Source organism: Sceloporus occidentalis, unplaced genomic scaffold, assembly GCF_023333645.1.
Source record: "Sceloporus occidentalis isolate IW3139 unplaced genomic scaffold, rSceOcc1.0.p SCAF_3, whole genome shotgun sequence".
In the NCBI taxonomy this organism is placed as follows: domain Eukaryota; kingdom Metazoa; phylum Chordata; class Lepidosauria; order Squamata; family Phrynosomatidae; genus Sceloporus; species Sceloporus occidentalis.
In genome coordinates, this window is record NW_028316983.1 from 130729996 (window position 1) to 130743465 (window position 13470).

The 13470-nt window shown below is 41.2% G+C and overlaps 1 protein-coding gene across 3 annotated transcripts in view; it reads left to right on the forward strand.

The window, feature by feature from the left end:
* NRG2 (neuregulin 2) overlaps nucleotides 1-13470 on the forward strand; it is a 204348-nt gene that overhangs the window by 145727 nt on the left and 45151 nt on the right. For all 3 annotated transcript variants that reach the window (XM_089516297.1, XM_089516295.1, XM_089516296.1), the window contains exon 4: nucleotides 2112-2232. In XM_089516297.1, coding sequence (XP_089372423.1) covers nucleotides 2112-2232 — 121 coding nt within the window. The remainder of the gene's footprint in view (nucleotides 1-2111; nucleotides 2233-13470) is intronic.

The following is a 13470-nucleotide window of genomic DNA, read 5'->3' on the forward strand; positions in this document are numbered from 1 at the left end:
ATCCCACATGAGTGTTTTATCAGCCCTTGACATATTCTTAAGGGCTTCTGGAATGCTTCCAGAAAGGTATTTTGGTGTTTTCACCTTCACCATTGCTTTCACCTTCCTAATCATCAAGAGAATATTCTTGATATATGCATAGTACTTGGTTTTAGCTAATCCAAAACCAATCTAGACTATATACTAGACTCTATAGGAAGCCAGTGTCAACTCTAAAGACCAAATTAATAACAATGTTATGCATTTATGTGGCATTACTGAGTATTCAAAGGGTTTCACATACATTATCTTGTTTGTGATCCTAGCCCACACCATTATTTCTATCCAGTATTTCATGTCAGAGTGAAAGTGACTTGTCTGAAATCACTTAGTGAATTCAAGAGAGAAGCAAGATCGAAGCAGGTGACTTCCAGAGTAATAGCATAGTCTCTTAGCCACTGTGGTACACTTTTATACCATGCAAATTTCTGGAACTAGTGCACCATTCGGATCCCCATTGTTCCATTTTTCATTTCCGCACTTTCTGGGAAGTGGAGAACATTTAACACTATCTGCTGTAATGTTCGCTGTATACATCTCCTAGAGAAATGTTCCTTAATTATACTATCCTTCTCATCTCTAAGAATCCTCCCCTTGTGCAGATCTGCATTTTATTAGCCAGAAATAAAGTTTACCTCACCACTATGGTTGCAAAATTTGTCCTGGCTGCTAGTAGCTACAATCCAAATATCAAAATCATTTGTAAGAATTATTTCGGAATATTGCAGATAGCTGGTATTTTACTCTGGATATTTAAACTTTTATTCATATAAATGTGATTTTTAGTATGGTTATTATATCTAATTTGTTTATTTGTTGGTATTTTATTTATTTTAATATTTCTTAGTATTTTGAATTGTGATGGCTTATAACTTTTATGAATAAAGATTCTACTACTACTGCTGCTGCTGCTGCTGCTGTTACTACATTTCCACACTTTGTAAAGAACATTGTGCATATGCAGTTTACCATTGTTTGGGGTCACTGGTATCTTCCTCCCCCATCGATTATCAGTATCCACGTGTACATTGATAAACATATTTCAGGAATATGTCTTCATATGTAATTACCTTGTAGTTTTCAAGCAGAACTTCATTATTTGTAATCATTTGAAAGCTGCTTTTAACCCAAGGTTTTCAAAGTGATTTACAAAAAAGGGATTTAATTCTTGGAGTGTCCCCTTAAGGATCTTAATTAGTTTAAGTATGTGTCTGGGTTTGAAGCCTGCAGTACCCCCTTTAGTCACTGAGTGGCAAACTTATCTAACCAGCAGGGGTAGGCAACCCCTTACAGCAGGGGTAGGCAACCTGCGGCCTGCGGGCCGGATGCGGCCCAGCGAGGCCTTGGGACCGGCCCCAGCCCGGTCCTGCCGCTGATTGCCGCCGGGGCCTTTGGGGGGCAATTGTCTATAGAAGCCTCGGAAACATGCATTTATATTAACATTTTTTAAAAAATCAGCAAATTTTTTCGCGTGTCCTCCATTTTTTTTAAAAAAGTGTCTTCCATTTGAAAATTTTGTCCTACATTTGTCCTGGTTTATTTATATAATTAATTTTAAAAAATTATTTAATTATTTATTTTTTGGCTTCGGCCCCCCAGTTGTCTGAGGGACAGCAACCCGGCCCCCGGCTCAAAAAGATTGCCTACCCCTGGTTTACAGCTTGAACATGAGAGAATAGTCCAAAAGAATTGTGGGGCCAGCCATCCTCTTGTTGAGGGAGAGCCTTCAAACACTGACATGGATTTTAGGATTGTGCTGTTGCATAGGGTTTAGGGTTATGCAGTGAGTATGCCTAGATGTCCAACTGTCTGAGGTTTCCCTCACATGGAACTTGAGCAGCTGTCAGTTTTGCTTAAGTGTTTTACATTTTTCCACACTAAAGACTATTTCAATCTATATGCAAACTGAGTGTTTTTGCTAGTAAAAAAAAACAAAACAAAAACAACAACAAAAAAACCACAAAAAAACCCAAAACAGATAGAAGCCAGGGTTAGCCAGGGATTTCAGCAACGTAACTCAAGGAGTGGGAAGTGCAAAATAAGCATGTAATATGTCTTTCCCTCCCTCACAGTATCCACAACTCTGTCCTCTGGGCCTGGACACACTAGACAGTGCAATGAAACAGTTAAGTCCTACTGTGTCAACGGTGGAGTTTGCTACTACGTTGAGGGCATAAATCAGCTGTCCTGCAGGTAAGTGGAAAAGTTCCTTTTCTCCAACACAAAATATAACTCTTGGAAACTGAGAGGGTGACTGTTGTGATGTGCTCTAAGATGGCAAGTTGCCTTGGTGGTCCCTTGACAGTTCCTTTGGCTAAGAAAAGGAACAGGCTTAGCTAGAAGCTTGTTGTGGTTGCCAGGCCTTTGTTTTCTGCAGTATCTTAAAGCATCAATACTGCAGGAATGCTTCTTAGGAATTCATCACATAGTAGGGAAGCGGCCAAATCCCGTGCAAAAATGGAGTTTAAGACCCTGTACAGACTGGTGAAAAACACTGGCCTGTGGGCAGAGCCACAGCACAGCTTTTGCATGCTGCACACTGTGACCCCGTCACCGGGGCACCATTTTGGCACACGCCAGTCCACATGGTGTGTGCCATGATGATGCAGCTCTGGCGCTGCATCCAAATGGCACAGTGCCAAAGGGGCATCATCAAGCCACACAGTGGTGGCTATGGAGCCCCTTTGAGGGTGCAAAAAGGAGCTGGGTTTCTGGCTCCTTTTTTGTGCTCTATGGAGGCCGGATTGGTGCCATGGCATGCAGTTGCTGCAGCACCGATCCAGCTGGTAAAAGGGTGGCTGTATGCCACCCCAAAGGGGCAGTCTGTATAGCCCCTAAATCCAGGAACATCCGACAAAAGCGGGATTGTTTTCAGATGATGTTGGGCACATTGAGCATTAACGTGACATTAACCCTTGCAGAAAGTTGCAAAATCGTCCCGCTTTTTACTTTCGGGGAAATCCCCAAAGTAAAAAGCAGCACAATTTTGCCCACTTTCTGCACTGGTTAATGTCACGTTAATGCTCAATGAGCCTGATGTGTGGAAAACAATCCCACTTTTGTGGGATTTTCACAGGATTTATGAGACCCCGTTCATGTACAGGATTTGGGCACTTTGCCTCCCGTGTGATAAACTAATTAGATAGGTTATGCTAGAAAATTAAGGCAGTGACTCTTTTTATCTTTATTCGTCACCATGTCTTTTCTTCTGTTTTCCTTGTTCCTTTCTAGCTACCAAGAAGGATACTCGGGCTCCTAATTTTTCTACAGTCTATAGATTTGAAAGTATTGCCTATCTCCTTCCAGGGGGGAAATCCTGGCTTTTAACAGACAAATGTTTAGTGCTAGCCTTTAGCTGATAGACATTTAGCATGTGCCATCAGCAAAAGGGATGATTGCTTGTGTTTGCATTTTTGGTGGTCTGTGGTGAGACCTGGTAAACTGAAAATAGGAGTTTGCTTTAATGGGCAAGGAAAGTGACAATATTCAGATGTTTATATACCAAAGAAGTTAAGACATTGGCCTATAAATCATTGCCTGAAACACAGCAAAGGCAAAAAAGAACTCAAAATAGTTTCTTGTAGATTCAAATAGGACAACAGTGTGGAGCTATCATAGAGGTGGGGGAATTTCGTTGGTAGTTTCTGATTATGCAACAAAGAACTCTGGATTCTGAGTAGATTTGATTGCAGAGAGATAATCAGCTGAAGGGTCATAGAAATGGAGGCTGCTCTCCTATGCACACTTTCCTGGGAATAAATTGCACAGAACACAGTGGGATTGACTTTCATGAAATATGCATAGGAATGCACTGTGAACAATCCAGAAAGGCTGACATACCTTTGAGAGGACATTCACCATGAAATTTTCTCTCTGGCTGTTGCTACATTTGTTGCACCATGTATAAATCTGGCTCGCTCACTCACTAGGATTGTCACCGGTCTCTGCCTCCATTCATGTTTGTGACATGTTCAGCTGCCACGGCAGGCAAGATAATTTCACATGCATTTCAAGAGAGCCTTGTGGTTTTCTCCTCCCACTCCATCTCATCACCATGTAGCTGTGCCCATTTAGTTTCAGAAAGTCTCCTGCAGTTGTGCATCCTAAACAGGTGACCATCTGGATTAATAACCTCATAGTTTTCAGGCTGCAAGTTCAATATCAGCCAGAGGCTCAAGGTCAACTCAAGCTTGCATCCTTCTGAGGTCGCTAAAATGAGTACCCAGCTTGTTGGGGGCAATTAACTTACCTTTTGTAAACTGCTTAAAGAGTGCTTAAGTGCACTGATAAGTGGTATAGAAATGTACTTGCTTGGGATGTAAATATTTGATTGTTTTAAGTTTGCATGTGAGGACAAAATGTTTCTGCAGTAGTCTCCCTACTGCAGGGGAAAATGAACATTTATGTGCACTTCTTACCCTAGTGTTCACATATCCTCATAGTGTTTGGGAAATCATTCTGCACAGAAATACACATTGGGTGTGTGTGTGCGTGCGTGCGTGCGTGCACATGTGTGAAAAGGAATATTTTCCCTGAAAGCCATATCTTTGTCCAAAAACAGCATTTTTGTATCAAAAATATTTTTTCATGTAAACCCTCTTCCAGAAACCCATGTGATTTCAATACCAAGGAAATTATCTGATTTTCACATCATCACCAGTTTTCATGCAAATATTTTTTCCCAGGACCCTCCATTTTTTTGATGCAAAAATCATGTTTTTGTCCAAAACCCTCTAATGTAGACCTTTGAAAAGGTTTTTTGGCGAGTTAATAAAGAAGTCTGTTTTTTAAAATGTTTTTAAAATATGCTTTTCACATACACACACACACACACACACACACACACACACACACACACACGTTTTTACACATACTTCATATATACTTATGTGCAAAGTAATTTCCTTCGGAGAAACAGTGCATAGTCTCACTACTGTGTTATTCTTTCTCACTAGGAGCCCTTTCATAGTTATAGCACTATGATTCTACTTGAACAATAGCTGCCATGGTTCCATCCAGCAGAGTCCTGGGATTTACATTTTAAGGAGGGTTATTTTGAATTCACATCCGGAAAATTCTAGTACCTAACCAGACTGCAATCCCCAGAATTCTATAGGATATAGCCATAGGAATTAAAGTGGAACCTCAGCATACATGTATTGTGTGAAAAGGATCTAAGTTTTTGAAGTGTCATGAAATCCCTTTTTCAACCAGGAATATTCTTTGTATCCTAATGCATACTAAGAGCCTATACAGACCAGCCTGAAAGGCCAGCCTGTGGATGGAGTCAGGGCACAGCGTGCTGATGACGACCCCCTGACTCCACCCCCAGGGCATCATGATGCCACGGACTGCTCCAGATGGCATGCAGTATCATGATGCACCTCCAGTGCTGCGTTCAAATGACACAGTGCCGAAGGGGCACCATACAGTCGTGCTGCCTCGTCTCTGGCGCTCTTTAGAAGGTGCACAAAAGAGCTACTTTTTGCGGCTCCTTCCTATGCCATTGGAAGGCCAGATCAGGGCTACAGCATGAGATTGCCGTGGCCCCAATCTGGCTGAAAAAGGGGCAACTGCATGCCGCCCCTTAAGGGCTGTTTGTATAGCCCCAAAGTCAGACAGAGAGCACCACAGAGTAGGAGAACGAACTAAAGGGCTTGGTTTGTGCTTTGTGATATTTACATGTGTTTAATTTCTGAAAATAGTGTTAGAGATATAATCTGATTTCAGGTTTCCTCTACTGCATCATGTGATTTATGAATGCGGTATGTGTGTGTGTGGTTATGTTTTCAAGTTGCTTGTTGACCTATGGTGTCCCCAAGAATTTCCTACGGTTTTCTTAGCCAAAGTATACTTGGATATGGTTTTGCCAGTTTCCTCTTTGCTTAAAGAACCTGGAACTCATTGGCAACGTTCCTCCAAGAACTAACCCAAAACAATCCTGCTAAGCTTCCAAGGTCAAACAGGATCTGGTGCCTTAGGATATGTAGGCCCTAAAGATAAGGTCTACTTTTATTATGCTAGAGCTCAGACTGTTTTTTGCTCCTTATATCATCAGTCAGAGTGGTAGTATAGCATCAGTGCACTGAAACAGTGAGCTTGGAGAGTGTTTTGAGGGATTGGTGTATGTGTGTGTGGGGTATGCGGTTTTTTTTAAATGAATATGTGTGAATTAACAGAAGTCTCTGTGTATTCAAGGTCTAAAGAGTGTTAGGACTTTCTCCCCTTCCATGCTTTATCTAATATCAACATCTTAATTAATGACTTGGATGAAGGAATAGAGGGTATGCTTATACAATTTGCAGATGACATCAAATTAGGAGGAGTAGCTAATACCCCAGAGGACAGGATCAAAATTCAAAATGACCTCAATATATTAGAAAGCGGGGTCAAAAGTAACAAAATGAATTTCAACAGAGAGAAATGTAAAGTATTACACTTAGGATGAAAAAATGAAATGCACAGATATAGCATGAGGAAGAACTGGCTTGAAAACAGTATATTTGAAAGGGATCTAGTAGTCCCAATAGAACACAAGCTGAACATGAGTCAACAGTGTAATGCTGCACCTAAAAAAGCCAACGGGATTCTAGGCTGCATCAATAGAGGTATAGTGTCTAGATTGAGGGAAGTAATAGTACCACTCTATTCTGCTGTGGTCAGACCTCATCTGGACTACTGCATCAAGTTCTGGGCAACACAATTCAAAAAGGATATTGAGAAGCTGGAGCATGTCCAGAGGAGGGCGACCAAAATGGTGAAGGGTTTGGAAACCATGTCCTATGAGGAGAGACACAAGGAGCTGGGTATGTTTAGTCTGGAGGAGAAAAGGTTAACAAGTGATATGATATCCCTGTTTAAATATTTGAAGGGATGTCATATTGTGGATGGAGCAAGGATCTGGAGCAATGGATTCAAAATAGAGGAAAAGAGATTCCACCTCAACGTTAGGAAGAACCTCCTGACAGTAAGAGCTGTTTGACCGTGGAACACACTCCCTCGGAGTGTGGTGGAGTCTCCTTCACTGGAGGTTTTTAAAGAGGCTGGATTGCCATCTGTTGGAGGTGCTTTGATTCTGTGTTCCTGAATGGCAAGGGGTTGGACATGATGACCCTTGAGGTCTCTTCCAACTCTATGATTTTATGATTCTATAACAGTAAATATATGAAAATAAAAACACTAATGGAAAGTACCAAAGTATTTAATTTCCACCATTCCCCGCTTCTAATTCTTCCCCCAGTTCTTTCTCCCAACCTCTGATAGTGAGCTCCTTTCCTTCCTTCTATTCCTCTCCCACTCCAAATCTTTTCCCCAACCTTAGATCTTCCAGACCCAGTAATGAGGGAGAAGTCACCGCACCACATTTGTCAGGCTGAAAAGCATGGATACACTCCTGTTATGGTTTTGCCCAATTTTCTATTCTCAAAGAAAGCTATTAATAAAATAATATGGTTACATTTTCAAAGGGTGCTATTATGCTTTCCAGGGAGTAAGATCCATTGAACTCAGTGGGATGTCCTTCTAAGACCTTGTCTGCATTGGTCAAGATACTCCAGGGACAGCTCAGAGTATCCTATCTCCACAGGCACCCCTTCTCCTTCATTACCTTGGCTTCTGCCTCCCTGCTGTGGTGGCTGTCTGCACGGGTGTCCAACTAGGCCACCTGGCACATTCACTGCCACCATTGGTCACTCACTTCTATGATCAGAATGAGGTGCCGAGTAATGGTTCCCATGCTGGCATCTTGTTCTGACCTCAGAATGGGTGAGCAGTGATAGTGGCGGATGTGCTGGATATCCTAGCAGGGCACCTGTGCAGACAGCTGCCATGGCACAGGTATGAAGGGCTTTGGATCTTCCTGGAAAAGCTGGAGCAAGAAGCAAGGTTTTTTTTACTGTGTTGTAAGTGTTTTATGCCAGGTTCTGGTATAGGATGTGCTAGACATGGTCTAGACTGCCTGCACCAGAATCAGGATTTGGACTGTGCATCATCCAAACAGGATGATGCAAGCATGGGGGTTGGGAGATGGGTTGGCCTGTGCAGACAAGGCCCAGGTTAATATACTTAGGGTTGCACTCCAAATGGGCTATCTGCAAAATCATAAACACATAAAGTGAGTGGTAACATTTTAAGCAGAGGCTAAATGGAGCTGCATAAGGAAAAAGTTGGTTGCCTCATGACTACCACTGTTGCTTTGCTAGTGTGGAGCTCAAAGAGAATTGTTTTTTTGTGGAAATAATGTGGAGAGGGAAAGAGACATGTATGTTGCCTTGAGTGCCTTTTCAGTTATATTTCTCAATATGACTTACTGTATATACTCATGTATAAGTCTTGGAATTTTAGTAAAAATTGATCCAAAAAACCAGAGTTTCCACAGGTCAATGTAAGTACTGTATTTGAACTCTTATTAAAAAAGGATGAAAGATAAGAACATAATCTGCTCTAGAAGCACTCTCTCACCCAGCCAGCCTTTAGTATGAAAACAGTTACACGTGCTGGAATTTTGCAAGTCTTTTGGCATTATTTTCTTTTCCTTCTTTTTTTCGATTCTTTGTTACATGCTCCTAAGTTTTACCCTTGACTTATTCATGGGTCATATAAAAACTCATAATTTTGTTTCCAAAACCTACCCTTGATAAATATGAGATCAACCTATAGCTGAGTATATAAGGTAGCTTCCAGTGTTGTTGGTTGTGAAGTAACAACTGAAAGCATCTGTGCATGACAAAATGTTATTGCTGTTATAAATATCATCACAGCCACCCACCAGCAATGAACATGGCCTGTTGACATGGTCTACTTCTCACCATTAATCCCCACAACCACCTTGTGAAGTAAGTTTGTTGAGTGAGTGACCCAAAATAACTTGCTAGGTTTCAAGAACTCTGGAGATTATCAGACAGGGAGAAATAGTGTGTGTGTGTGTGTGTGTGTGTGGAGGCATACTCCTGGCAAAGTAGTGCAATTGTGCTGAAGATTTTCAGACAACGTCACACTTATCCAGGACTTAACCCATGAAGAACCAGCAATGCTCCAGCAACAAACCATTCATGGGACTTCCACATGAATGTTTCTTGCTGGAGCAGTGTTGGTTCTTCATGGGTTAAGGCCTGGATAAGTGCAATATGTCTGAAAATCTTCAGTACGATCGCACTACTTTGCCAGGAGTATGCCTTTTACTCTCAGCTTTTTTACCCCATCTGATAATCTCCTTTATGCTCCTGGTCTGGAATTCTAATCACTATGCTACATTGGCTGTCTCTGATAAAATGTGCATATGATATATATTGATTTAATACCCAGATAGGAGGAATTCTACCTACCCTTCTGGGATTTAGCTATCTGGAGATAGGGTTACTTTGACTTGTTCTTCTGTAGTGCACACTCCTTAATCATATTTCTGAAACTGGTCCCCAACAAACGTAACTCCTTTTATTTGCAGGAAGATTCTCCACACTTTCTGGATAGAGCCTTGAGGAGGCTTTTGTTATACTGTGACATCTATACTCTGCAGTTTTGTAGCTTCTTAAGGTCTTGCGGCAATAAGTGACAAGGATGTGTCAGTGGAAACATCTGATTTCCATATCTATGCTTTTCAATCTTTGCAAAAGCTGATTTGTTTCCTAGCCATTATACTTTCATTCTACTTATTTCCTAATAAGATCTCTGGATATTGTTATGGAATATACACCCAGAATGTTGACTCAGTTCACCCAAAACCAGATTTACAAAGTGAAGGCCTTAGGATGCAGATATTTTACCTCAGAGCAGTGTTTTCTTTAACCCCCCCCCCCCCCAAAAAAAAAAAATCATACAAAGTGTTTTTGGTTCTTGCCACTGCATATCATTACCCTATCAACGAATATCTCTGTGTTGACAAATTGACCACATATATTCCAGCTGACAAACTCTGGAAAGTACAAATTAAAGGATATATCCTCCATACTGGCAAAGACTTTTGTAATATGGAAAACATTTTTACCTTTTCTTCTAAACTCCCAAAAGGTAATGTGGAATGAAACCTATAGGAGAACATTATGTTCACTTGGCCATTGACAAGAAAGAGAAACTGGAAGCATGGACTCATAGATAACAGGAGGCTTTCAGTTTGGTTGAAATGAAGGAAATGATCTGTGGCATGCTTCCTTCAGCCTTGAGCCCAGTGGGAGATCAAAACAGACATCAGGTATGCTCACCCTTCCACTGTGTGCAGTGTGTAGGATGAGATGAAGTACAGATCTCCAAGTCCCTTTTCCTGACAGCTCCATAAAGGTGCCAGACAAGAGGAATCTTTGTTCATGTTAGACCGGGATTTTGGCACAGAGTTGCTGCCTGGTTGCTTTGCCTACTGCTTGCAAGGAGTTGCTAGGCAAGAACAGAACCTTCCTGGCAACAGCCAATCCTTTAAGTCAGAGGTTGGCTGCTGGATCTAGTTTAGGCTCATTGCTTTGTTTTTTCTAGAATCCAAGGGTATGTTAGCCAGAACCAGGTGCAAAAAACATAGACAGATAATTAAAGCACAAAGTACCTCTGAGCATGTTCTAATCCTGACTAGGGGCCTGAACAGACAGGCCAAAATAAAGCTGCTTCAGATCACTTTGGATGTATGCTGTTTAAATGACACACACATCTTAAGAGGCCAGAAGCTGCATGAAAACTGTGCTCCAGTCCTTAGGACTGGAGCGTGGCTTTGATGCAACTTCTGGTCTCTTAGGACGCATGCAGCATTTAAATAGCATACCTCCAAAGTGACCTGAAGCAGTTTAATTCTGGCCTGTCTGTTCAGGCCCTATTATTTATTATATGAACTGTGCTGAAATAATCATTCAAAATGGACCAATCAGTCCATTAATACTGAGCTCACAATCTATTCATGCAAAAGTCCTCTCTGGTTTCACCAGGCTTTCTAGTAATAATAATAATAATAATAATAATAATAATAATAGTTTATTTATATTTTCCCACCTCTCCCAGTTGGATCGAGGCAGGATTACAGTCTGCTAAAATACATACATCAATAATAAAATACATATAAAACACATCAATAAAAGTAGGACAATTAATCTTAAAGACTCACTCAACATTAAATGGCAATGCAATAGAGTTATATAATGGGTCGGAAGATGTCTCTTACACAAGGTCAGGTGGTTAAGCTCACTGGAAGAGATCCGTTTTGAGTGCCCTCTTCAATGCCTCCAAGATGGATTTCTTCCGGAAGATCATTCCACAGTTTTGGAGCAGATACTCTGGGAAGTTGATATAAGCCTAGTTGATTGGTGTTCTAACATGTTCTTCCCAGTTATTCTGAGAGTGATGGGCAGATTGTCTAGAGAGAGTCATTGCCGCAAGTAACTCGGGCCCAAGCCATGTAGGGCTTTAAAGGTAATAACCAACACCTTGTATTGGGTGTTGGTTCCTTGCAGTTGTTCAGTGAGAAAAAACCTAATGTCAGTCTACTGAAAATGACAGGGAGGACAGGTGCAGTCTCTGAAAAGGTTTCAGACACTGATGTGTGTCACGTATCTTTAAACTTAAGACCACTACAGAATAAACCACAGAACAAACCTCTCCTTTTTGTAACAGCTTGGAATAAGGAAATAAAGTAAAACAAATCAGAAAAGTATTTAGCTTATTCTAAACTAACTAAAGGAAAACTGGATACTGCTGGAATCTTCTTCACCTATCTGTGGGTTTTTCTGTTCCCCCTGCCAAATTATTTAAAAAGCAGTCACATCTGCCTTCTCTCTTTTCTAACCCTGTCATCCTAAACCCATGCCCAAAGTTGTGGCAAAACAAGCAATATAACAAGGCTAAAATACCAATATTACTAACAAGGTTAGTGTATATTTTTAATACTCCTTTCATCATGCAACAGAGTGAATGTTAGGGGGTAATGTTAATAAAATAGAGTCAGCTAATCTACTTCTCAACTATTGAGTTGGTATGCAAATTAAAACACTATTTTACATTTCTAGCTGCCCTTAAAGACTCATTGAATTAGTTTTGGTCTGTTAAAAAAGTCAATTGTATGAAGAGGAGGAGGAAGAGGAAGGTGGCCCCTGGAAGTGAATAGATTTTGCTTTGCTTCTGCTTCAAGCAAGATAACATAATATCGGCAAGCAAAATACCACCCACAATCTGGACACTATACACAGAGGGAGGAAATGTCTTCCACATCATCTTGCCACCTGATATCATTTTTCCAACTAAAGATCATAGAATCATAGAGCTGGAAGAGACCTCAAGGACCATCCAATTCAACCCCCTGCAGAATTCACTTGAACCTCAGTGGAATGAATGATGCAAAGGAACAAGCAACCTAAAGCCCCCTTTTCATTCTTTCTATTAAGAAAGCTGTCGACTTCAAGATAGTAGTGGAAAATGTCCAGCCCATCTTATGATCCAGCTCAGTCTAGCACATGTCTCCTTTCTGGATCCTTCCCTGTCCATGTTCCTTTCTGTGTTCCTCCCCCTTCCTCTTGTACCTTGTCTTTATGCATGAAAACTCTGGCTTAAAAACTGTCATTTGCCGTCACCAATGTGAGGTGCCTTCCAAGACAGCATTCTGGCAGTTTACAGCCTTTGAGCATTCCCACAACACTCACGTTCCTCTCTTCACCCCTGCGCCTCCTCAGCCTGACCCCACTCCACCTAGTGTCCACCCTGATTGTTGGAGGTGCTCTTCTCTGCAGAATCATTGCCATGCCCATCTTATCATGTTCGCTGCCACTTAGTTTAAACTCTTCCCAAATGTGAAATTGAAGGCTTTCATGGCCGGCATCCATAGTTTTTTGTGGGTTTTTCGGGCTATGTGGCCATGTTCTAGAAGAGTTTATTCTTGATGTTTTGCCAGCATCTGTGGCTGGCATCTTCAGAGAATGTTGGCATTCTCTGAAGATGCCAGCCACAGATGCTGGTGAAATGTCAGGAATAAACTCTTCTAGAACATGGCCACATAGCCCGAAACCCCCACAAAAAACTATCTTCCCAAGTGCTTTGGCAAGACAATGTGATCTAGAGCCACTAGGCAACCCTGAAAGTGCTCGAAAACCTCATGAAATGCTGGAGAAGCTCCAGAAGTGTTAGGTAAGCATTAGAGGCCATTTGGAATACTCAGATCTCATTGCCCACCTCCTCAGAGTTTAAAATCCCTAGTGAGCATTCATAACATTATAAGACAAAATTGACTGAATTTAAGGAAAACCAACAAAAATTGTAGTAAAGATCTTATGAGCCATGGACAGAAAGAAGGGAGCTTCTCGGACACAAAGAAGGGAACTTCTTGTTTATCACAAAATGAAAGTAATCATGAAAACGTAGTGGCTATTATGTCCATGGGGCGGTGAATTTCCTATGGGTTTTACTCTGAACGATGTAAAAATTGTATTCTCTTATCCCTTTCAAGTTTAGAACTCAGAACAAATTGACCAC